This window comes from Taudactylus pleione, unplaced genomic scaffold (assembly GCF_031769625.1).
Source record: "Taudactylus pleione unplaced genomic scaffold, aTauple2 ptg000044l, whole genome shotgun sequence".
Taxonomy (NCBI): Eukaryota; Metazoa; Chordata; class Amphibia; order Anura; family Myobatrachidae; genus Taudactylus; species Taudactylus pleione.
The window spans coordinates 3,503,326-3,528,610 of NW_028284446.1; the positions used below are offsets into that span (position 1 = coordinate 3,503,326).

Here is a 25,285-nt window from a genome sequence, read left to right on the forward strand (position 1 = left end):
TTGGGAGGTGGCCTGAAGTGAACGCAAAAAAATCTGTTGTGTTTTAAGGGGTTGGGTAAGGGTTGCCGGCGCTCGGGTTTCCAGCGGTCAGAATCCTGACAGGTTTAGGATACCAACACCTGTCAGTAAGTATCCTAACCCTCACTTCCCACACCCTAAACCTAACCTCCCACCCCAGTGCCTAACCACCCCCCCTAGTGCCTAAACCTAACCTCCCACCCCAGTGCCTAACCCTCCCCCCTAGTGCCTAAACCTAACCTCCCTCCCCAGTGCCTAACCCTCCCCCCTAGTGCCTAAACCTAACCTCCCACCCAAGTGCCTAACCCTCCCCCCTAGTGCCTAAACGTGACCTTCCACCCCAGTGCTTAACCCTCCCCCCTAGTGCCTAAACCTAACCTCCCACCCCAGTGCCTAACCCTCCCCCCTAGTGCCTAAACCTAACCTCCCACCCCAGTGCCTATCCCTCCCCCCTAGTGCCTAAACCTATCCTCCCACCCAGTGCCTAACCCTCCCCCCTAGTGCCTAAACCTAACCTCCCACCCCAGTGCCTATCCCTCCCCCCTAGTGCCTAAACCTAGCCTCCCACCCCAGTGCTTAACCCTCCCCCTAGTGCCTAAACCTATCCTCCCACCCCAGTGCCTAACCTTCCCCCCCTAGTGCTTAAACCTAACCTCCCACCCCAGTGCCTAACCCTCCCCCCTAGTGCCTAAACTTAACCTCCCACCCCAGTGCCTATCCCTCCCCCCTAGTGCCTAAACCTAACCTCCCACCCCAGTGCCTAATCCTCCCCCCTAGTGCCTAAACCTAACCTCCCACCCCAGTGCCTAATCCTCCCCCCTAGTACCTAAACCTCCCACCCCAGTGCCTAACCCTCCCCCCTAGTGCCTAAACCTAACCTCCCACCCCAGTGCCTAATCCTCCCCCCTAGTGCCTAAACCTAACCCCCCCAGTGCCTAACCCGCCCCCTAGTGCCTAAACCTAGCCTCCCCCCAGTGCCTAACCCTCCACCCCAGTGCCTAAACCTAACCTCTCCCTAGTGCCTAACCCCCCCAGTGCCTAACCCTCCCCCTAGTCCTTAACCCTCCCCCCTAGTGCCTAAACCTAACCTCCCCCAGTGCCTAAACCTAACCTCCCCCCCTAGTGCCTAACCCTCCCCATGGTGCTTAACCCTCCCCCTAGTGCTTAACCCTAACCGGTAACCCTCCGCCTAACCCCACAGTCGGGATTTCAACTACCTCCCGTTTTAAGAGACTGTCGCGGGTGTGTCAGTGAAAGCGGCTACGTTCTCAGTTGCAGAGCTGCAGCCACAGAGGCCATGTTCAGAAGAGACGCTGCACCTGCCATAGGGCTGGTGCAAGTGTCGATGGTACATGCGATGGTGTATTGTCCAGAACCACCAGCAGTGTTGCAGCATGCACGGGCATGAAAGTGGGCATCTCAGAGCTTGCACATTCCGGCGCACGCTAATACGCAAGGGGATGGCTGAGACTAACTTTTGCATATTATCGCTCCCGTGACTCCGGCAAAATACGTAGCCGCAATAGCATTTGTGCGCACTTCTGAATCAGGCCCCATATGTCTAATAAAGCACAAGTGAAAGTCAGTTCTCAGTACATATGCTGAAATGTCAGCTAAAATAGTGTCTGTGTGGGTGACAACCCTGATGGAGGGATTAGACAGATGCTTGGCTTGCACATAGCAAACATTTGTTTTTTAAAGCTCATTTTTGAATCCAAAGACTGGCATGAGTATATTTGACATGTAACATCACATTCCCATTTGGAAAGTAACCTATGCAACTAAAGTGTGCAATTCTTGCCAATTTCTCCTGACAATGGAAACTTGCCTTACTACAAGTGCAAATCAAAAGTTGAGTGACACTAGAGCTGGTTACACACTTGAGTGACCCAGCGGCTAAGCGGCCATCACACCGACGAATTGGACAATTTGGTAAGCTATACACACTTACCAATCGGCTGCTCAATATGTCTGGCCAGAAAATACAACTAGACGTGCATTTAAATTAGCCCATCCAGTTGTGATGTCAGTATCATCGGTACCTGTGGCCAGTGTTCAGGTAATCAGTGGGTTACCCGTACACACAGCCAGACATACCGATATATATCTTGATGACATAATGGCATCGGCTTTGCTGCAGGGCTGTCCTGATATGTCTGTGAATGACATCATACATAGACATAGCGGGTGTACGCACCTGCAGATTAAGTGCCCATTAAGTATTTCTTATTATCTCTCCTTATACAGTCCAAGGCTCTCCGGGAACGCTGGCTTCTTGAGGGAGCTCCAGCTTCCACTCCTGAGGAAGATGAGGCAACCAGAAGACAAATGCAGGAAGATGAGCTGAAAACCCGGGAGCTAGAAGACAGTATTCAGAGGTATATGGATCACAAATCTGGAACTGTCATGTTTGATGAAAAAGTTCATGAGTTACAATCAGGGCCGGCAACAGAAATCATGGGGCCCTGTACACCCAGTTTTTTAGGGGCCTCCATTCCCGGGTCCCTGGCAGGTACAAGTCTCCAAGCCTCATCCCCCTTGTGTCTGTCCAGTCCCCCTGTCTCTCTCCAGCCCTAGCCCCCCTTCAGTTTTCCCCATCCGAAGACCTCGGTCTTTCAGTGGTGCGGCAAGCATGATGTCATGACGTCACGTGTGCTGCGCCGCAACAAACAAAGAAAACTTTATTGCACTGCCCACTGCAGGTACAATACAGCAACTCCACGCTGTATGGACCTTGAACCGCTGCCTGAGTTGCTGCTGCAGTGATCAGCAGGGGCCCTGTACATGCCTGCACCCTGTTGATCACTGCAGCAGCACAGGCAGCGGTTACACTCCGGCAGGGGTTGACTGGCAACTTGGGCGGCAAACACAGTGCAATGTGCTGTGGCGATGCCCAGCTGCACACATTTTGTCAATTATGGTAGTGCTGACATTGCACGTTTTCTATGGTGTGTGTCGGAAAACTTTTGATGGTGGTGGCCGCGGGGTCAGGGATTTGAATTTACAAACATTACTATACATTGCTAAATGTATTACCAAATTCTTCATTGCTTTAGGATTAAGGAACATAGCATGGGAGAGGAGGTAGCATATAACAAAACAATTTTCCATACTTGGTATAAAAAAATGCAAGAATTAAGAAGAACTTAAAAAAAAGTCTAAAAGGGGAGCAGCTTGCAATATTTAGAATCTCTCAACTCAGAAACATGTTAGCCATAAACATTGTACTTAGAGTTAAACATTTATTGAACATATTTGAATGCAGTATATTGGTGATAGACAAGCAAATATTTACATCCTTTTTATAACACTCGTGCAGTGAAACCCCATTTAGAGAGCAGGAGAACAGGCCAGGTAATAGGGGGAGCATATGGCACAGCAGTAAAACAATCTAAAAGGGGACAACCAGGAGAGATTGGAAAACATGGCAGACTCATCCATAACACAAGAGCAGGGAGTATCCCAGCGACAGGTCACAGCTAAATACATCACCTACAATAAGCCACAGGAACCAGGCTCAGGAGAAACTTGAATAGGAGGTGTCGCCACCCTGTGTCTCCCACAGTAATTGCCGCAGTTTCTGCCAGAAGCAAATCAAGAGAGAGTGAGGGGCAACGGAAGGTCCGGGGAACTATACAATCAGTTCCCAACACGGCACCAGTGAGAGATTGTTCATTGCAGCAGGAATCGGATTGGAGAGCAGTCAGAACAGGTTAAACAGAACTGGAGAGGGCCCATCCCTCATAACCAAGGAGGGAGGGCTTCATCAGGCAGCAGCTGCACGGAGGAGTGATCAGAACTTGCCAGGAGGCTTTCTGTGGGCGGTGGAGGCAGAGTCGCACTGACGAACACATGCTGAGCCTGTCAGAGCAACTCTGCTCCGCATCTGCAGTACTCCTGAGTCCTGATTGGTGAAAGTATCCGCTTCCCCTCTCGGCAGTCAGCGCCACGGCCGCTTCAAGCAGTAATGGACTGGATGGATACCAGCCCAAAAGCATTCACAGCGGGTGCCCCCGGCCAGCTCACCCCTGCACTCTGAGGCCCTCTAGGACCTTGGGGCCCGGTACATTTGTGCCCCATGGCCCCCCCTGTCGCCGGGCCTGGTTACAATGGGTATACCTGCTGGCTAATTCTACAGGGAAAAGGGGATTAGTGGTGGCTGGGGGGATTATAAAATTCAAAAATAATGTAAAATTTCTGTGAGATGGTGAGAAATGGCAAACACACACAGATATTGGGGAGGATTTACGAAGCACCGGCTTCTGCAAGCCATTGCTTCCCAGCGGGTTGAAGCTCCTTATTTAAAACAACACCCGGAGTTAGTGTAAAGTTTCGCATGCTATACACTGACATCGGGTGCCGTTTTAAAAACGTAGCTCCAAGCCGCTGGGAAGCAACGGCTTGCAGAAGCCGCTGCTTCGTAAATCCTCCCCTTAGTGTCCATACCGAAAAATATTAATTTGCCTCATACATTTTAACAGTTTGTTTTTTTTCATGCCTGGGTGCATTCCTAAACTGTGGCACCTGGGTACCAGGACGTGGGTAAGATTGAAAGGAGATTTTTTTTCTAATCATTAATAATATTTTTGATATAGATTTGTAGCAGCTGAATTGAAATACTGTATTTTGATGCCGTAATAGACACATTTTACTTTTAGTAGTGTCAGACACAGTTGCGTAACTATAGGGGGTGCGCTTGCTATGGGGCCCGAAGGCTTAGGGGCCCGCCGGCCCAGCAAGCAACCTACTGCACCCTGCAGACTTTTTTTTAATTTCCCACTGTGTTTATTTAAACTCCACTGACTGCAGGCAAACGCCAGACAGGGGAGGGGGGGTCTGTGTATCACTCACTAACACTGTCCGGCTTCCACACGACTCATAGAACTACTGATCTCGCTAGATGATGACATCATCATGACATCATCATCTCGCGACTCTCTTCTTGGGTGACAGGCAAGGACTGGTAGTGGGAGGGTTGTGTGGCACAGCAGGCAGCAGCTTCGGAGTGGCGCCGTGTTTAAAGGAGTTACTGTCTGTGAGTGACACAAACTGTGCTGCCGACAGCCTGCTCTTTATAAATATAATATGACCATTAATGTAATATATATTTCTACTTCAGGGTCCATAGGGGGTCCACAGGGTTGACCTTGGGGTATAGCTGGATCTGGATCCACGGGCACCACGCAGTTAAAGCTTTGCTGCTCCCAGGATGCACTTGGGTCCGTCCTCCTCTATACCCCGACCACAGGCACCTCAGTTTTAGTTGGTGCCCGGCCGGAGTCGGGTCACCCTGTCGCAGTGGGGCTGCAGGAGCAGCCCCTAAGCTTTATTTTAAAAGAGAAATTTTTTATTTTTTACTACTTTTTTTACACTTTTAGAGCGGCAGCATCAGACTGTCCTTTAGGACGTCCACGCTGCCACTCCTTCTCCCCGCTGGAGCCGCGACGCCAGTACAGCTCTGGGGATCGCGGCGGGACCCCAGAGCCTGTACTAGCCGGGCTCTGGTGACTCCCTTGACTGCTACCGGACGCGACGGGGATCAGGTAAGCCGCGGGTCGCCGCGTGCGGCGGCCCGCGGATACTTTATATGCAGTCAGAAGCCTCCGGTCTCTGGGGACAGACCGGAGGCGCTAGCGGCGGCGGCGGGCTCCCCCTCTATAGAGGAATACCCCGCGTGTCCGCTAGACCACCAGGGTAACAGGCTGGTAGCGGGACCGGCAACCCGGGGTTAATTGCTAGCCAGGGGAGGCAGCCTTCCCTGTCTAGCGGCTCCTCCCCTCAGCTCAGCGCGCCTTTCAACTAGCAGTCTGGCGTCGCTGAGCTGCTCTTATCTCTCGGCCACTCCTCCTCTGAGGTCTCCGGCGGCCATCTTTACTGGCAGGCATCGCAGACTCCCAGGCGGTATCAAGTGGACCGGTCCCCCTGTGTACCTCTCCCCTGCTAAAGGACAGTGTACACAGCGCTATAGCCCTCCCAGACACTGAATCTGGGCGGTTGATTGTAGCGGAAGGTGCAGTGAGTACTAACTTTTCTGCATTGTATGTGACTATTGCTAGTGCTGCCTGTCTGTGACTTATTCTCCTTGCTGTCTCCCCCCGGGGCCCAGACTGTGGGTCCTTACTCGGGACTGCCTGTGTATGTGCAGTCTCCCCCAGTGACGCGTCAGTCTGTAGTGCCTTTGCAGAGTTTTGCTCCGACGGCTCCTCCGCCTTGGGTGGATGTTCTCTCCAGCTCCGTACAGAGTCTTGCGGCTTCATCCTCGGCGTTTCAGTCGATGTTGCAAAGTGATGTGCCACCAAGGGCGTCTAAACGTCCGGTTGTGAGTTCACTAGCTGCGCAGTTGTCGGACTCGGAAGTGTCCTCAGATGATGGAGAAATCCATGAGGACTCTGACTCTGATGCCATGGGGCAGGAGGTGGAAGCTAAGTCCTCCATTAATGTTCCAGCCTTAGTTAGGGCGGTGCGGGCTATCCTACATGTTGAGGATGATGCGCCGGCTCCTAGGTCGAAGTTTCCTAATTTTAAAAAGGCCAAGGTGACTTCAACTGTGTTCCCCCTGTCTGATCAATTAACGGATCATATGGCGGCGGCCTGGCAATTACCCAGTAAGAGGTTCCATCCACAGAAGAGGTTGGCGGCGAACTATCCTTTTCCTGAAGCTCATTGCAGGAAATGGGAGACTCCGCCGGCGGTGGATTCCCACGTTACCCGCTTGATCAAAAGCGCGACGCTGCCATTGCCGTCTATCTCCTCTTTGAAGGATCCCACGGACAGGAAGGTGGAGACTTGTTTAAAGTCCATTTATTCTCTTTCCGGGGCGGTGGCTCGCCCGTCCATGGCTATCTCCTGGGTGGCTAAAGCCATTGAGGCCTGGGCCAATGCCTTGGAGGATACCTTTCCTGATGAGGCTCCGGATATCCAGAGAGCGTTAGTGGGACAGATGCGGGATGCAGCTTCCTATATCGGGGAAGCGTCTTTGGATGCCAGCCTGCTCACTTCTAGGGTGTCGGCTGCAGCGGTGTCTGCTCGGCGCTCCCTGTGGCTGAGGTGCTGGAGGGCTGATGCAGATTCAAAAAAGGGTCTGGAGGCCTTGCCTTTTAATGGTGATTTACTATTTGGTCCGGATTTGGACAAAATAGTGGATACTTTGGCTAAGTCCAAGTCGGCTTTCCTCCCTTCGGCCTCTGCGCCGGCTAAAGTGAGGAGCTCTGCCTTTCGGTACTTTCGGGTTCAGGGTAAGGCCAAGGGCCAGTCCTTCCCGAGACATTCGGCGACCAAGGCCGCACCCAAGCCCAAGAAGCAGGCATGGAGTGCTCGGCGCCCTTCTTCCAAGCAGGAGGATAAGCCTGCTACCTGATGGGACGGGCCTCTCTCTGGGGGACCCCAGAGTGGGAGGCCGACTTCTCCAATTCGCCCAGTGTTGGCACAATACCACCACGGATGCCTGGGTTCGAGAAGTAGTCTCTCAGGGGTACGCCCTGTCTTTTCGGTTCAGGCCGCCCCACCAGTTTTTCTGCACGAGTCCTTCTCTGGACAAGACCAAAGCTGGCCAGATTCAGGTAGCTATAGAATCCTTGCTACAAGCAGGGGTCATTGTTCCCGTTCCGCAGTCTCAGCGCGGGACGGGGTACTATTCTACTCTGTTTCTGGTACAGAAACCCAATCCTGAATTTGAAGTCTCTGAACAGATACCTCAGAGTTCCCAAGTTCAGGATGGAAACGTTACGTTCCATCATTCTGGCGATGGAACCCGGGGATTATATGGTCTCCCTCGATATCCAGGACGCCTATCTCCATGTGCCCATAGCACCGGCACATCAGCGGTATCTGAGGTTTGCTATCCTGAACCATCACTACCAATTTCGGGCGTTGCCTTTCGGCCTTTCCACGGATCCGAGTGTGTTCACCAAGGTGATGGCAGTTATGGCTGCCCACCTTCGGGGTCAGGGTCTACGTCTGTTGCCGTACCTGGACGATCTTCTGCTGCTGGCGAGCTCCCCGTAGGTGCTTCTTCGACATCTCCACCTGACCATTGCTTGTCTTCAAGCACACGGGTGGTTGATAAATTGGAAGAAGTCCTCCCTGATTCCAGCACAGCGGATGGTTCATTTGGGAGCCCTGCTGGATTCTCGTCTGCAACAGATTTTCCTGACTCCGGAGAAGGTCTCCTCCCTGCAGCTGCAGATACACAGTTGCCTGAGCAGTTGCCGCCTGTCGGTCCATTCGGCTATGAGAGTTCTGGGGTCCATGGTGTCGACATTCGACATGGTGGAATTTGCCCAGTTCCATTCCCGGCCCCTGCAGGGGCTGATTCTATCGGAATGGAACGGGTTACCTCACCGGATCCGCTCTCAGATGCTGGTGTTGTCCCCGGAGGTTCGGCAGTCTTTGGCTTGGTGGCTTCAGACAGCGCATCTGGTCGAGGGGCGCCCCTTTTGGATCCCGGACTGGGTCCTGCTCACGACGGATGCCAGTCTCCAGGGTTGGGGGGCAGTGACCGGCTCATTATCGCTTCAGGGTCGTTGGTCCGCGGAAGAAGCACTTCTCCCCATCAACATCCTGGAACTGCGGGCGGTATACAGGGCCCTGCAGTCGTCCGGCCCCGCTCTTCACGGAAGGGCGGTTCAGGTGCAGTCCGACAACGCCACCACGGTGGCGTACATCAACCACCAAGGGGGAACTCGCAGTCGGGCAGCAATGTCGGAGGTGTCTCACATTCTTGCTTGGGCGGAGTGTCACATTCCAGCGATCTCGGCAGTCTTCATTCCCGGAGTCCTCAATTGGGAGGCGGACTTCCTCAGCTGTCACGACGTGCATCCCGGGGAATGGTCGCTTCACCCAGAGGTGTTTCAGCTACTCGTGGACAGATGGGGGCTGCCGGAGCTGGACTTGATGGCCTCCCGTCACAATCACAAGTTGCCCGTTTACGGGTCAAGGACAAGAGACGCAGGCGCCTGTCTGGTAGACGCACTGTCGGTGAAATGGACGTTTCACCTGGCGTATCTGTTTCCTCCGATATCCCTGCTTCCTCGAGTTCTGCGGAAATTCAAGCAGGATGGCGGCATGCTCGTGCTGGTAGCTCCGGCGTGGCCCGGACGTCCTTGGTACTCCGATCTGAGGTGCCTCTCCATCGACGCTCCGTATCTTCTCCCTCAGCGTCGGGACCTGTTGTCTCAAGGGCCCTGCCTTTACCCGGATCTGGGTCGGCTGTCTTTAACGGCGTGGCTCTTGAGACAGCCGTCTTGAGGTCTAGGGGTTTCTCCAGTTCGGTCATTGGTACCATGCTTAGGGCACGCAAGCCTGATTCCGCGCGGATTTACCACAGGGTGTGGCGCACTTATTTTCAGTGGTGTGAATCCAGAAACTATGATCCGCAGGTGTTCCGGGTTTCCAGAATCTTGGAGTTTCTTCAATCGGGTTTGGACCTCGGCTTACGCCTGGCCTCTCTGAAGGTTCATGTGTCTGCTTTGTCCGTGTGGTTTCAGCGACGGATTGCTACACTGCCAGATGTTCACACCTTTTTCCAAGGTGTTCTCAGGATCCAGCCTCCCTTTGTGCCTCTGGTGGCTCCTTGGGACTTGGCGGTGGTACTGCGAGTCTTGCAGGGTCCTCCTTTTGAGCCACTTGAGTCGGTGGAGCTCAAGTGGCTGACGTTTAAGACCATTTTTCTCCTGGCAATTGCTTCTGCCAGGAGGTGTCAGAATTGGGGGCGCTTTCCTGTCGCCCTCCTTTTCTGATTTTTCACCAGGACAGGGCGGTGCTCCGCACACGTCCTGAGTTTTTGCCCAAAGTGGTCTCAAAGTTCCACATTAATCAGGAACTTGTTGTGCCAGCTTTTCAGTCACCTGATCTTTCTGCTGGTGAGGCTTCCTTAGATGTAGTCCGGGCACTTAGAATCTATGTGGACCGGACTGCTTCGGTTAGGAAGTCGGATTCTTTGTTTGTCCTCTTCGGTTTTCACAAGAGGGATTGGCCTGCCAACAAGCAAACGTTAGCCCATTGGCTTCGTTCCGTTATTTGTGAGGCTTATGCACAGGAGGGTTTACCTGTGCCAGCCTCTGTTAAGGCTCATTCCACTCGTTCTGTGGGTCCCTCTTGGGCTGCTAGACGTGGCGCCTCTGCTGTTCAGCTGTGTAAGGCGGCCACTTGGTCTTCAATTCAAACGTTTTTGAGGTTCTATGCGTTTGACACCTTCGCCTCTCAGGATGCATCCTTCGGGCGCCGGGTGCTCCTTTCAGCACAGGAGCGTCCCTGCCCTTAGTTGAACTGCTTTGGGACATCCCCAAGGTCAACCCTGTGGACCCCCTATGGACCCTGAAGTAGAAAACAAGAGATATGGTAAGAACTTACCTTTGTTATCTCTGTTTCTACGAAGTCCATAGGGTCCACAGGGTGCCCGCCCTGACGCACCTGGCTTCAAATGGGCTGTGTGGCTGGTCACCGGTTTTCCGTCTCCCATTTCTGTGAGTATGGTTTCTTGTGTGTTCCAGTCTTCCTTCTCTCTGTTTAGTCTCCTCCTCCGGCCTTAGCTGCTTACCAACTGAGGTGCCTGTGGTCGGGGGCGGGGTATAGAGGAGGACGGACCCAAGTGCATCCTGGGAGCAGCAAAGCTTTAACTGCGTGGTGCCCGTGGATCCAGATCCAGCTATACCCCAAGGTCAACCCTGTGGACCCTATGGACTTCGTAGAAACAGAGATAACAAAGATAAGTTCTTACCATATCTCTTGTTATTACATAAAATATCATGTATGTATAACTATATACAGTGTATATATATATATATATATATATACACAATATATATGTATATAGTGCCTTTAGATATATGTATGTATATATATATATGTGTATGTGTATATATATATATGTTTGTAAGGAGTGTATAGACCGGCGCACTGGTTAAAGTCTTTATAAATGTGTTGCACTGTTTGTGCTATAGGTGTGTTTCAAGACAAAGTACAGTCCATATAGTGTTGGCACATAAGACACTTTTAGTCCCTCTGATGGAGGTGGCAGCATTCTTCCCAGGTTCCTGAGCGGCGATCAGGATAGATAAGATCTGAATTTATCTGCAATAAATTCAGCAGAGTGGAGAGATCCTTGCTCCAGCATCTCTACACTCTGCTGAATTTATTGCAGATAAGCAATTTTATTTTTCCTATTACTTATGTTGTGTTAACCCCTGTTTACTCTGTATCCCTGTAAATGTGATTAAAACTCCCCTTTCTGTGGAAAAGCACACCTGTGATAAGGGTCATTTTTTGCTTATTTGAGGCTAAACCTTATCCACCAGTGCGCAGACCATGAGGTTGTCCATGGGATCCTAGAGGAATATCAGAGTATTACATGCAGATGTCCAAGTATCTTTCTGGTACGCAATATATATTTAATTATATGTGCTATATTTAAACAAAAATACTACACTATATTTGTGTTCTATCTGGCTCTGGTTGAGCCTTTCCTATTAAGGTTTTCCTGATTTTTTGAGGACCATACACACCCCACCATATGGAACCCCAGTAAAGAAATCACAGATAAGTTTTAAAGATTTATTATTTGATACGCACATTTCATTTTGAGCACGTCCATCACTGTTTTTAAATACTACACTATTAGGCGCATGCTTTTTCCCAATTCCACTTTCATATATATATATATATATATATATATTATAAGGGCACAGTCGTGCCCTTATATTAAGGCTTCATCTAAAAAAACGGATTTCTCCATAGAGAAATCTGGAGGGGGGTCAGGGTGTTCACAGGGCTACACCTCAAATGCTATTAGAATTACGGATCTGAAATTTGGTATGGCCGGGTAGAACTGTCACTCGGTGCTGCATGCCAAATTTCAGGGCATAAACATAAAAAATGAGGATTTGGGAGTAATCTAAAGCTCCAACTGTCACTTTTTTCTGACATTCTCAATTGGGACCACTTTTCTGCTGTAGTCTATGGGTTTTTTTTGGGAAGTCAAAACTCAGGGTAGGGGTGGAATTTAGACTTGAGGTTTGTTTTATTAGGTAGCTATTGTGCCAGGGTACGTGCTTTTGGGGTTCAGGTAAATTAGAAAGTTACAGTATTTAAACTATTACCTCAAGAATGCGTTATTGTAGAGATAGGACTTTTCAACTTGTTGCGCAGCCGCAATAGGAGCCTCCAGCAGGTGTAATAACTGTGGCTTCACTTAGGTGCACAAGATGGCCGTCGTTTGCGGGCTTTAGCGGTGGTGGCCACGGGGGAAAGAAGCTGGCGTTAGCTGCAGTGGGAGCCGGCAGAATGGCGCGGGGGGGTAGCAAGCGTCAGCTGTGGCCAGAACCCGGGGACAGTAGCGGGCTTTAGCGGCGGCGGTGCAGTACAGACTTCGGTGGGGCAAGCGTTAGGACCCAGGGGAGGTAACAGCACACAGAATGCAGGCTCGGATCTGGTAGATCCATAATACCTGCTTCTGTGTTTAATTTGAAAAAAAATGGCGTGGCCCCACCCCCCCAGAAAACAACCAGCATCGGGCTTTGGAGCCCCAGTACTGGTTGTGCAAAATACAGGGGACAAACGACGTAGGGGTCCCCCGTATTAAGTACAACCAGCACCAGGCTTTTCAGAACCGGTCCTGGTTGCCAAAATACAGGGGACAAATGGCGTAGGTGTCCCCCGTATTTAGCGCAACCAGCACAGGGCTATGGGCCGGTCCTGGTTCTGGAAATACAGTGGGAAAAATACGTAGGGTACCAGAACCAGCACCGGACTCCTTCTAGCGGGGGGGGGGGTTGATGCCACAGCCAGAGGAGCCCTTTCACCGGGCCCCCCAGCTGCAGCATCACCCCTGACTGCTAGTCAGCCCAGGCCGGGAATCCCTGGGGAGTTGGGGACCTCCCCAATAAAGGGGTCCCCCTCCTCAGGGCACCCCATGCTGATAGCCGGGGCTATCCCCAGCACCCCTGGGCGGTGGGTGCTGGGTTGATTATGTAAAGTGTGGTGCATATAAAATATAAATATTGTCTTTCGCTGTGGACCTACAGTTCCCAGCAAGCCTCCCCCGCATGCTGGTACTTGGAGAACCACAAGTATCAGCATGCGGGGCATTACAGGCTTGCTGGTACTTTTAATTCCACAGCAAAAGCAATATTAAAATAAACACACAACACACCTTAGAAAAGTACAATTTTATTAAAACACACATGTACTCATACATGCACACACTTATCTCACATACTCACCTAGTATCCCTGAAGCCAATCTGTTCTCTTCTCCAGTAGGTAATCCAATGGGGGGTACCTGTAATAAAAAATTCATACTCACCCCCTCCTATGTGTGGATCATGTACTCTTCACATAATCCACAGTCTTGGCAAAAAAAAAACGAGTTACCCGGGCCCTCGCACATTAGTAGTGTTCTCTAAGAACACTACTACCCGAATGACAGCTTCGCCCGGGATTTCAGTACAGAAATCCCGATGCAGAGCGCTCATTGGCTGAGAGAGGGAGCCTTCTGCCTCTCAACCAATGAGCTGTTCTCACCTTTGACTTCAATGGTGAGAACCGAGCATGCCCTTTACAAAAATGACACCTCAGCACCATTTTAGAAATTCAAAGATGGCCACCACGCCCCCTCGGGTGGCTTAAATATACCCAGCGCGAGGCCCCGTCCATTCAGTCGAAGGCCGGGGAGCTGTAGAGACCAGCTGAAGCATGAAGACGCCGTGGAAGCCCTGGATGGGCGGCGGCCACGCAAAAGAGCTTAATGGCCGCCGCGCTCCAGGTGAAGACGCCGTAGAAGTCCTGGGGGAGTGGCAGGCGACAGTCTGCCGCCCCATAGGTCAAGGTGCGGCATAATAAAATACTTTAAAAAATGGTGTCTGTTTGTTTTATTGTAATATTTATTTGCAGGGGTACTGTAGGTGCCAGCAGGCCCTTAATGCCCCGCCTGCTGGTACTTGTGGTTCTCCAAGTACCAGTATGTGGGGATGCCTGCTGGGACCTGTAGTACTACTGCAAAAGACAATATTTACATTTTCATATGCACCACACTACATAATCAACCCAGGGGTGCTGGGGATAGCCCCAGGCTATCAGCCTGTGGTGCCCTGGAGAGGGGGACCCCTTTATTGGAGGGGGGCCCAGCTCTCCAGGGACCCCCCGGTCTGGTTTGACTAACGGTCAGGGGTGTTGCTGCGGCTGGGGGGCCCGGTGAAAGGACTCCCCTGACTGTGGCATCACCCCCCCGATAGAAGGAGCCCGGTGCTGGTTCTGGAAAATACAGGGGGACCCTACGCATTTTTCCCCCCTGTATTTCCAGAACCAGGGCCAGCTCGGAGCCCTGTGCTGGTTATGCTAAATATGGGGGACCTCTACGTCATTTGCCCCCTGTATTTTGGCAACCAGGACTGGTTCTGAAAAGCCTGGTGCTGGTTGTGCTTAATACGGGGGATCTCTATGTCGTTTGTCCCCTGTATTTAGCACAACCAGTACTGGGGCTCCAAAGCCCGCTGCCGGTTGTCCTCTAGGGGGCGGGGCTACACTTTTTTTTTTTTTTTTTTTTACACATTCAATTTTTAACAGATGCGTAGATGGATCTCACTGCTGCATTCATGCATCTGTGACTTATTGATTTGATTTTCTCAGGTGCATACGCACTACCAGTGAACCCTCTGTCACCCACTGATGCCCCCTTTGCACTGCACTGCTGCCACTGCTCTGCACCACCGCTGCTGCCACTACCCCATATGCCTACAGCCGTCTCGCACTCTGCACCTCCCAAACCAACCTCCTGTGTGCTGTCCCCTTTTCCACCTGCGTTAGTGTACCATTTTGTTGCCCTTCTACCCTGCAGTTGGCCTGGTTTGCTCATCCTAACCCTAATAGTTAATCAATTTAAAATAAGCTATGAAATTCCATTCACAAAAAACCTTACGGTTTCACATGTCCCACCATTAAGGCTGCTTAAACATGATCTGAAAATTCACAAAACCTATTGATTTTGTGCCACTCAAACTTCAAAAAGCAATGAAATTACGATCATTAAGGCTGACGCCTTAATGGACATGTTCCTTGCAGCAATACAGATATGGTATGCTATCACACCCTGTGGTTAACTGTAGATTCAGCACTCTCACAGAATGAGATTGCTGTCACTCACAAAATGGTGGAGCTGCTAATACACACGTGCAGTCTATGTAACTGAGGTCAAAGCAGAAAATAGAGCTGTGCAGATGGGATAAAAGTGGTGTGGATGGGAGGAGGAGACACAGCAGCGTGGATAGGTGAGACACAAAAGCGTGTAGAGGAGGGAAGGTTAAGCAGTACAGAGGGGGGGGAACCAAAGTAATGCAGATGGGTGGAAAACAGTGGTGCGGATGGGGGGACAGCGACATGGATGGAGGAAGAGAGTGGCATGGACATGGGAAGACAGAGCAGCGCAGATGGGTAAAGACAGATTGGTGCAGATAAGGGAATACAGACTAGCACAAATAGGAGAACACACAACAGTAGGGATTGGGGAAGACAGATACGTGTGGATGGGTAGGAAGACAGAGTAGTGCGGGTGGGGGGAGGAGACAGAGTTACACAGTTGGGGGGGACAGAGTGGTGCAGATGGAGGAAGAAAGAGTGCCACAGAGGAAAGGAAGACAGTGGCGTGACTTAGGGGAAGGCAGTGGTGCAGAAGGAAACAGAGTGGCACAGATGCAGGGCGGTGCAGATGGAGAAAGACAGATTGGTGTGGATGAGAGAACACAGACTACCATAGCTCGGAGACCACACAGCAGTAGGGATTGGGGAAGACAGATTGGTGTGGATGGGAGGAAGACAGAGTGGTGCGGGTGGTGGGGGGAGACAGAGTTGCACGGTTGGGGGACCAGAGTGGTGCAGATGGAGGAAGAAAGAGTGCCACAGATGAGAGAAAGACAGCAACGTGGCTGTGGAGAAGGCACAGATTCGGGGGCGGTGCGGCTGGGGAAAACATTGGTGCGGATGAGGGAACACAGACTATCACAGTTGGGAGACCACACAGCAGTAGGGATTGGGGAACATATAGCAGCATGGAGGCATATAGGAGAAGGAAGTGTGCATGCATAGACTAAGTATGATATTTTTAAAAATAAGGGAGCTGAACGTGTATTCTAAATGAGATAAATGTATGCAGTGAGAAGGATGTTGGAAGCCAGTGAGATTGTTTTGGTGATCAAATGGGAAGATTGTGGGCACTGAGTGGGATGTGGAAGCCGCTTAACTGCTCAAACCTCAGTTGCATAGACTGCATGTGTGTATTCCAATGAGCACACAATTCTGTGAATTAGCAGCTCCACCATTTTGTGAGTGACAGCAATCTCATTCTGTGAGAGAGCTGAATCTGCAGTTAACCACAGGGTGTGATGGCATGTGGAATCCGAACCGCTCCGAACATTGGGGATCCGAGTCCACCCGAACGCTGTTCGGGTGTTCCCCGCCTGACTCGGATCCCCGTTGGAGGCCGAGCCGCAGCTCCCTGAGGGCTCCTCTAGTGTAGGGCAGACCGCTGTGATAGCGGTCTGCCCTACACAGACACAAACACACAGCCGCCAGCGGCAGCTGTGTGTTTGTAATAGCAGCCAATGAGAGTCAGGCAGACTCTCATTGGCTGTTGTACGGAGGGAGCCGGTTGGAGCTCACTCATGAGCTCCGTCTTCCGGCTCACTCCTCAGCGTGTGACAGCAGAGCAGACGGCGGTGGGAGCGGGGATTCAGGTAAGTTTTCTTTTTTTTTTTATGCGTGTGTGTAAGGAGGCATTACTGGGGGGCATGCTACTACTGGGGGCCTGCTAGTGGGGGGCATATTACTACTGGGGGCCTGCTAAGTGGGGGCCTGCTAATGGGGGTTATACTACTACTGGGGGCCTGCTACGTGGGGGCACTACTACTACTGGGGCCTGCTAGTGGGGGGCATATTACTACTGGGGGCCTGCTAAGGGGGGGCATATTACTACTGGGGGCCTGCCAAGGAGGGGCAGATTACTACTGGGGGCATGCCAAGGGGGGGCATATTACTACTGGGAGCCTGCTAATGGGGGGCATATTACTACTGGGGACCTGCTAAGGGGGGGCATATTACTACTGGGGGCCTGCTAAGGGGGGGCATATTACTACTGGGAGCCTGCTAAGGGGGGGCATATTACTACTGGGGACCTGCTAAGGGGGGTGCATATTACTACTGGGGGCCTGCTAAGGGTGGGGGGCATATTACTACTGGGGGCCTGCTAAGGGTGGGGGGCATATTACTACTGGGGGCCTGCTAATGGGGGCACTACTACTACTGGCGGCCTGATAATAGGGGCACTACTACTGGGGGCCTGCTAATGGGGGGCATACTACTGGGGGGCATACTACTACTGGGGGCACTGCATAGGGGGCCCTACTACAAAGGGGACTGCATAGGGGGCACCACTACTGGGCCATTGAGTAAGGGACACCACTTTATGGTGTAATGTGAATCAGGGCCTATGTGCGGTGTAATGTGAATAAGATTGTGCACTGTGACTCCTTGGGCCGTAGCCCACTATGTAACAAGTACTGTGATTCTGCTGGCCGTACCCCACTGGATGGGTGCACTACTTTTCATTTCTGCCACTGCTGTGTGGCAATGTTTCATAGATGTGCTTTAAATTGTGGTGTCTGTGCCGCTGCGCCGCTGCTTTGTCGCTTAGTAACCAGTCAGCTCACTGCAACCTTTGGCCAATAATGTTGAAAACAATATTATAAGCTGTGAGGTGGTCTAAATTGACTGTAAATGACTGGAAATTAATGTTATTGAGGTTAATGATACTCTAAGAAGAAAAAAAGGACCAATTTATGTGATTTTAGCTTTTTTTGTCAATTTTTGAAAAAAAAAAATCCAAATCCAAAGCCAGTCACCGCAGTTTGGCAAATCCAAAGCCCGATGACGAATTAGAATCAAATCAAAATCCGGCAAAAATGGTCCAGCACACATCACACATCCCATATATATATATATATATATGTATATGTGTGTGTTTGTACATATATATATTGTGATAGGATCGCTGGTAAAGTGGTCTGTGGCAGGTACATTTGTCCCAGATTCCTGTCTTTTGTGTTTTAAACCCCCAGGAGAAAGTCTGCAGTGTAGCAGGCTTAAGTTTCGGCTTTTTGAAAAGCCGGTTTGGGACCTGGGGGTTGTGGGTGAGAGGAGAGGGAGGGCTCCACCCACGGCCACTCCAGGTTTTGGTTCTCGCAGCCTGGTAACAGGCTTGTTAGTTTTCCACCTGAGAGTGGCCAATATAAGCCTAGTGTGTTTAGGGCTGATTGTCTCACCTGGGAGAGCAGACAGGGAGTTTGCTCAGAGACACTTGAAAACCGAACTGTAAGTGTTGTGCTGTGCTTTTGTTGCTGGTGAGGGCATTAGGCCCTGCCAGGTTCTGGTAGTGAGGGAACTACCTGTGAAGTTAGTGCCCCGACAGGGCTAGGATTTATATTTATGTTTTCTTTATATTTCTGTCATTGTACAATAAAGACTGGCGCCGACCAGCTTGAACTTGCATCCAGACTGGTGTGCTGCTTCCCTGCTGCTGTGTGTGTGTGTAAGGAAGGAGTCCTCTACCCAGGAGAGGGACCCCCTAACCTAACTGTGTCACAGTATGGTGGAGAATGCGGGCACCCACACACACTGAAGTTGCAGCGAGAGGAAAACTTTCCGTTTAAAAATTAAAGGGACAGACACCCAATTTGTGAGTGTGGAAATAACACTGTGTCCTTGGAGTCCCATAGAGAAGGCGTCAGCCAATGCTCAGAGAGGCAAGGTTCAGCTTCCAACCTACACCCCAGGACAAAATGGAGGACATTATTAAGGCCTTGCTTCAAGCTACAGCAGCTCAGCAGGAGACAAACAAAATTCAGCAGGAATCTAACAGACTTCAACAGGTCGCCATTGAGGAAACCCGCCAGGCCTTAGCGGAAAACCGCAAGGCCTTAGCGGAAAACAGCCAGGCCATAAAAGAAGTGGTACAGCACCTGGTCGCCCGGCCCAGAGATGTTAATACTGGTCCTCCCACCACCACTCACTCCGTACGAGGCAGTCACTTCCTCCAAAAGATGACTTCGGGCGATGATGTGGAGGCCTATCTCGCCGCATTTGAAAGAACGGCCGAGAGGGAGAGTTGGCCCAAGGAGCAGTGGGCAAGTCTGGTGGCACCTTTTTTGTCTGGGGAGCCACAAAAAGCATATTTCGACTTATGCCTGGCTGATGCCAAGGACTATAAAAAACTAAAACAGGAGATCCTAACTCGCTTGGGAGTCACCACCTTTGTTCGTGCCCAACGGGTCCACCGCTGGGAGTTCCATAAGGACAAGCCTCCACGTTCACAGATGCATGACCTCGTCCATCTGTCCTCAAAATGGCTACAGCCCGAGACGCTGACGGGACCACAGATCGTGGAAAGGGTCGTGATGGACCGGTACCTGCGATCATTACCTGTGACTCTGCGCAAGTGGGTGAGCCATGCAGACCCTAAGTCCGCGGACCAGTTGGTCGAGCTGGTGGAGAGGTACGTGGCGGCTGAGGAGCTGATGAGTATGCCCCACCGAGCCCCGATGGCGCACCGGCGAACTCCCAGAGACACTGGTAAGACTGTTCCAGGGGAGAAGGGTGCTGGGCGGTGGAATGTACCTAAGACTGAGGGTGTAGAACCTGGAGACAGGCCTGCCAGGCCGGGAAGGTTCTTGCCCCGTAAACGACTAGACATTAATATGACTCAGTGTTTCCGATGTGGTGGCTTCGGCCATATTGCCGCTAATTGTGCTCTTACAACTGAACCTATGCAATGTGATACTGCTCATGTCTACCGCAGGGGGTCTTTCTTTGCACAGATAGCCTGTACGGCTGACCGGCAGGCTGAGACTGATAAGCACATGTGTGTACTCACTGTAGATGGCAACCGAGTAGAGGCACTGTTAGACTTTGGTAGCTTGGTGACACTTATAAAAGCTGAGCTGGTGAACCCCTTGAGGCATACAGGGAAAACTGTTGGTGTGACCTGCATACATGGGGATACTCGATATTATGTTACGGCCGAGGTGAACATCGAGACACCATGTGGCTCTGCTATAGTTTCTGTGGGTTTGGTGCATGGTCTGGTGTACGATGCAATATTGGGGAGAGACTTTGCTCACTTCTGGAAGTTGTGGGAAAGCCATTTTGTTCCAGAGGTGAACAACCCCGATCCATTTGAGAAGGTTGTCGATGTAGTGGAGGAGGGAGTTTCTTCTGAGTCAGAGTTATTCCCTTTTTCTACTATGGTTGGCGAACTAGAGAATGCGGAACGTGACGGTGGCCCGCCAACTGATGTGCCTCCCATTGAGGTGGGAAGTGTTGTTGGGCCAGGTGATCGTCTGCCTGATTTAGAGGTCAGAAGAGAGGTCTTTGCCGTGGAGCAGTTGAATGACCCTACTTTGGTAAAAGCCAGGGAGAATGTAAAAGTAGTTGATGGTAAACCCGTAGACCCTGATAGTCCTTTGTCCTATCCCCACATGGCAATGTGTCAGGATTTGTTATATCAGGTGACTAAGAAGGGGGAAGATGTTGTGGAACCACTAATAGTTCCCAAAGCCTACAGAAGAACAGTGTTGGATCTGGCCCATGGTCATATAACGGCAGGCCATCTAGGGGTAGAGAAAACCACTGAGCGAATAATGCAGAGGTTTTTCTGGCCCGGGCTTCATAAAGAGGTATCTGACTTTTGCACATCCTGCCCTGAGTGTCAGTATCATGCGCCAGGCCACATTTTAAGGGTCCACTAGTTCCATTGCCTATCATAGAGGTGCCGTTTGAAAGAATAGCGATGGATTTGGTTGGACCCTTAATGAAGTCTGCCAGGGGACACCAGTATATTCTGGTCATAATGGATGACGCTACCAGGTACCCGGAAGCGATCCCGTTGCGCAATACGTCAACCAAGACCATTGCCAGAGAGCTAGTTCATGTCTTTAGCAGGCTGGGTATACCTAAGGAGATACTAACTGACCAGGGTACACCGTTTATGTCCAAAGTCATGAAAGAGTTATGCCGCCTGTTCAAAATCGAACAGTTAAGAACTTCGGTTTATCACCCCCAAACCGATGGGCTGGTCGAGAGGTTTAACAAGACGTTAAAACACATGCTTAGGAAAGTGGTCGACAAGGACGGTAGGGATTGGGACTACTTATTGCCGTATTTATTGTTGGCCATAAGAGAAGTTCCCCAGTCCTCCACTGGGTTTTCACCCTTCGACTTGTTGTATGGGAGACACCCAAGGGGGTTACTAGACATTGCCAAAGAGACATGGGAGGGGCAGTCTAGTCCTTACAAAACGGTGATTGAGTATGTTTCTCAAATGCAGGAGAGAATTGCTGCGGTAGTGCCGATAGTGAGAGAGCACCTGGAACAGGCTCAACAGGCACAGCAGAGGGTATACAACCGCAATGCTCGGTTACGCAGCTTTGCTCCTGGGGACAGAGTGTTAGTATTGGTTTCCACTGTGGAAAATAAACTTTTGGCTAAATGGCAAGGGCCCTTTGAAATCTTAGAAAGAGTGGGGCAGGTCAATTACAAAGTTTACCAGCCGGGGAAAAGAAAGCCGGAACAGATATACCATATAAATCTGTTAAAGCCCTGGAAAGATAGAACGGTACTGTTGGCCATCCGAGACCCTCCAGTAAGTCCAGGGCCCTTAGTTCCCGAAGTGACAGTGGCAAAAACCCTGTCGGCAATTCAACAACAAGAGGTCAAGGAGTTTCTGATTAGAAATAGGGTGCTGTTCTCTGACGTACCTGGGAAAACCTCGGTCATTAAACATGACATCATCACTGACCCAGGGGTTAAAGTTAATCTAAAGCCCTATAGGTTACCAGAAGCACAAAGAGAATCGGTGTCGAAAGAAATTAAAAATATGCTAGAGTTAGGGGTTATTGAAGAATCACATAGTGAATGGTCAAGTCCCATTGTGTTGATTCCAAAGCCTGACGGGAGTGTGCGTTTCTGCAATGACTTCCGAAAGTTGAACAGTGTTTCAAAATTCGATGCCTACCCGATGCCAAGAGTGGATGAACTGATTGAGAGACTAGGGACGGCAAGGTATTTAACCACTCTTGACCTAACCAAAGGGTATTGGCAAGTACCGTTAACTGAGAGCGCCAAACAAAAGACAGCTTTTTCAGCGCCAGAGGGCTTGTTTCAGTACAAGATGTTGCCCTTCGGGCTATATGGGGCACCTGCTACCTTCCAAAGAATGATGGACAGGATTCTAAGGCCCCATAGACGGTATGCGGCTGCTTATCTGGATGACGTGGTTGTTCATAGTCCTGATTGGCAGTCTCACTTATCCAGGGTACAAGCAGTGTTGGACTCCATCTATAAGGCAGGTTTGACAGCCAACCCCAAAAAAGTGTTGTCTAGGCATGGAGGAAGTAAAATATCTGGGATACACCATTGGCAGAGGCCTGATAAAGCCTAAGCTCAATAAAGTTGATGCCATACAAAACTGGCCACGGCCTCTGAATAAGAAGCAGGTGAGAGCCTTCTTGGGAATTTCGGGGTACTACAGGAGGTTTATACCCAACTTTGCCACCATGGCAGTCCCACTGACTGACCTGACCAAAGGCAAACAAAAAGTCATTATAGAATGGAGTCCTGAGGCAGAGAAAGCTTTTCAGGAGTTGAAAGTAGCGTTGTGTTCCCAACCAGTCCTGATGACTCCTAATTTTGAAAGGGAATTCATAGTACAAACCGATGCATCAGAAGTAGGTATAGGAGCGGTCCTGTCCCAGAACAAGGAGGGTGAGGAACACCCTATTTTCTATCTTAGCAGAAAGTTGAATGTAAATGAGAGAAACTATGCCACAGTGGAGAAGGAGGCGTTGGCCATAAAGTGGGCGTTAGAGGCTCTCAGGTACTACTTGGTCGGAAGAAAGTCCAAATTGATCACTGACCATGCCCCTCTGAAGTGGATGTCTGAAAATAAGGACAGTAATGCGAGAATTACAAGATGGTTCTTGGCGTTACAAACTTTAAAATTTTCAGTGGAACACAGGCCAGGAAGCCAGCTGGCCAATGCTGACGCATTGTCACGCGTTCATTGTTTGGGGGCTTCAGTTGTTCCGCCCCACAGGTCGAAACAAAAGGGGGGATATGTGATAGGATCACTGGTAAAGTGGTCTGTGGCAGGTACATTTGTCCCAGATTCCTGTCTTTTGTGTTTTAAACCCCCAGGAGAAAGTCTGCAGTGTAGCAGGCTTAAGTTTCGGCTTTTTGAAAAGCCGGTTTGGGACCTGGGGGTGGTGGGTGAGAGGAGAGGGAGGGCTCCACCCACGGCCACTCCAGGTTTTGGTTCTCGCAGCCTGGTAACAGGCTTGTTAGTTTTCCACCTGAAAGTGGCCAATATAAGCCTAGTGTGTTTAGGGCTGATTGTCTCACCTGGGAGAGCAGACAGGGAGTTTGCTCAGAGACACTTGAAAACCGAACTGTAAGTGTTGTGCTGTGCTTTTGTTGCTGGTGAGGGCATTAGGCCCTGCCAGGTTCTGGTAGTGAGGGAACTACCTGTGAAGTTAGTGCCCTGACAGGGCTAGGATTTATATTTATGTTTTCTTTATATTTCTGTCATTGTACAATAAAGACTGGCGCCGACCAGCTTGAACTTGCATCCAGACTGGTGTGCTGCTTCCCTGCTGCTGTGTGTGTGTGTAAGGAAGGAGTCCTCTACCCAGGAGAGGGACCCCCTAACCTAACTGTGTCACAATATGGTGGAGAATGCGGGCACCCACACACACTGAAGTTGCAGCGAGAGGAAAACTTTCCGTTTAAAAATTAAAGGGACAGACACCCAATTTGTGAGTGTGGAAATAACACTGTGTCCTTGGAGTCCCATAGAGAAGGCGTCAGCCAATGCTCAGAGAGGCAAGGTTCAGCTTCCAACATACACCCCAGGACAAAATGGAGGACATTATTAAGGCCTTGCTTCAAGCTACAGCAGCTCAGCAGGAGACAAACAAAATTCAGCAGGAATCTAACAGACCTCAACAGGTCGCCATTGAGGAAACCCGCCAGGCCTTAGCGGAAAACCGCAAGGCCTTAGCGGAAAGCAGCCAGGCCATAAAAGAGGTGGTACAGCACCTGGTCGCCCGGCCCAGAGATGTTAATACTGGTCCTCCCACCACCACTCACTCCGTACGAGCCAGTCACTTCCTCCAAAAGATGACTTCGGGCGATGATGTGGAGGCCTATCTCGCCGCATTTGAAAGAATGGCCGAGAGGGAGAGTTGGCCCAAGGAGCAGTGGGCAAGTCTGGTGGCACCTTTTTTGTCTGGGGAGCCACAAAAAGCATATTTCGACTTATGCCTGGCTGATGCCAAGGACTATAAAAAACTAAAACAGGAGATCCTAACTCGCTTGGGAGTCACCACCTTTGTTCGTGCCCAACGGGTCCACCGCTGGGAGTTCCATAAGGACAAGCCTCCACGTTCACAGATGCATGACCTCGTCCATCTGTCCTCAAAATGGCTACAGCCCGAGACGCTGACGGGACCACAGATCGTGGAAAGGGTCGTGATGGACCGGTACCTGCGATCATTACCTGTGACTCTGCGCAAGTGGGTGAGCCATGCAGACCCTAAGTCCGCGGACCAGTTGGTCGAGCTGGTGGAGAGGTACGTGGCGGCTGAGGAGCTGATGAGTATGCCCCACCGAGCCCCGATGGCGCACCGGCGAACTCCCAGAGACACTGGTAAGACTGTTCCAGGGGAGAAGGGTGCTGGGCGGTGGAATGTACCTAAGACTGAGGGTGTAGAACCTGGAGACAGGCCTGCCAGGCCGGGAAGGTTCTTGCCCCGTAAACGACTAGACATTAATATGACTCAGTGTTTCCGATGTGGTGGCTTCGGCCATATTGCCGCTAATTGTGCTCTTACAACTGAACCTATGCAATGTGATACTGCTCATGTCTACCGCAGGGGGTCTTTCTTTGCACAGATAGCCTGTACGGCTGACCGGCAGGCTGAGACTGATAAGCACATGTGTGTACTCACTGTAGATGGCAACCGAGTAGAGGCACTGTTAGACTTTGGTAGCTTGGTGACACTTATAAAAGCTGAGCTGGTGAACCCCTTGAGGCATACAGGGAAAACTGTTGGTGTGACCTGCATACATGGGGATACTCGATATTATGTTACGGCCGAGGTGAACATCGAGACACCATGTGGCTCTGCTATAGTTTCTGTGGGTTTGGTGCATGGTCTGGTGTACGATGCAAT

General features: G+C 50.9%; 1 protein-coding gene across 2 annotated transcripts in view; it reads left to right on the plus strand.

Annotated features, from left to right (window-relative positions):
• Nucleotides 1–25,285, plus strand: part of PALM (paralemmin) — a 110,204-nt gene that overhangs the window by 57,792 nt on the left and 27,127 nt on the right. For both annotated transcript variants that reach the window (XM_088460339.1, XM_088460340.1), the window contains exon 4: nt 2,266–2,396. In XM_088460339.1, the coding sequence (XP_088316465.1) occupies nt 2,266–2,396 (131 nt within the window). The remainder of the gene's footprint in view (nt 1–2,265; nt 2,397–25,285) is intronic.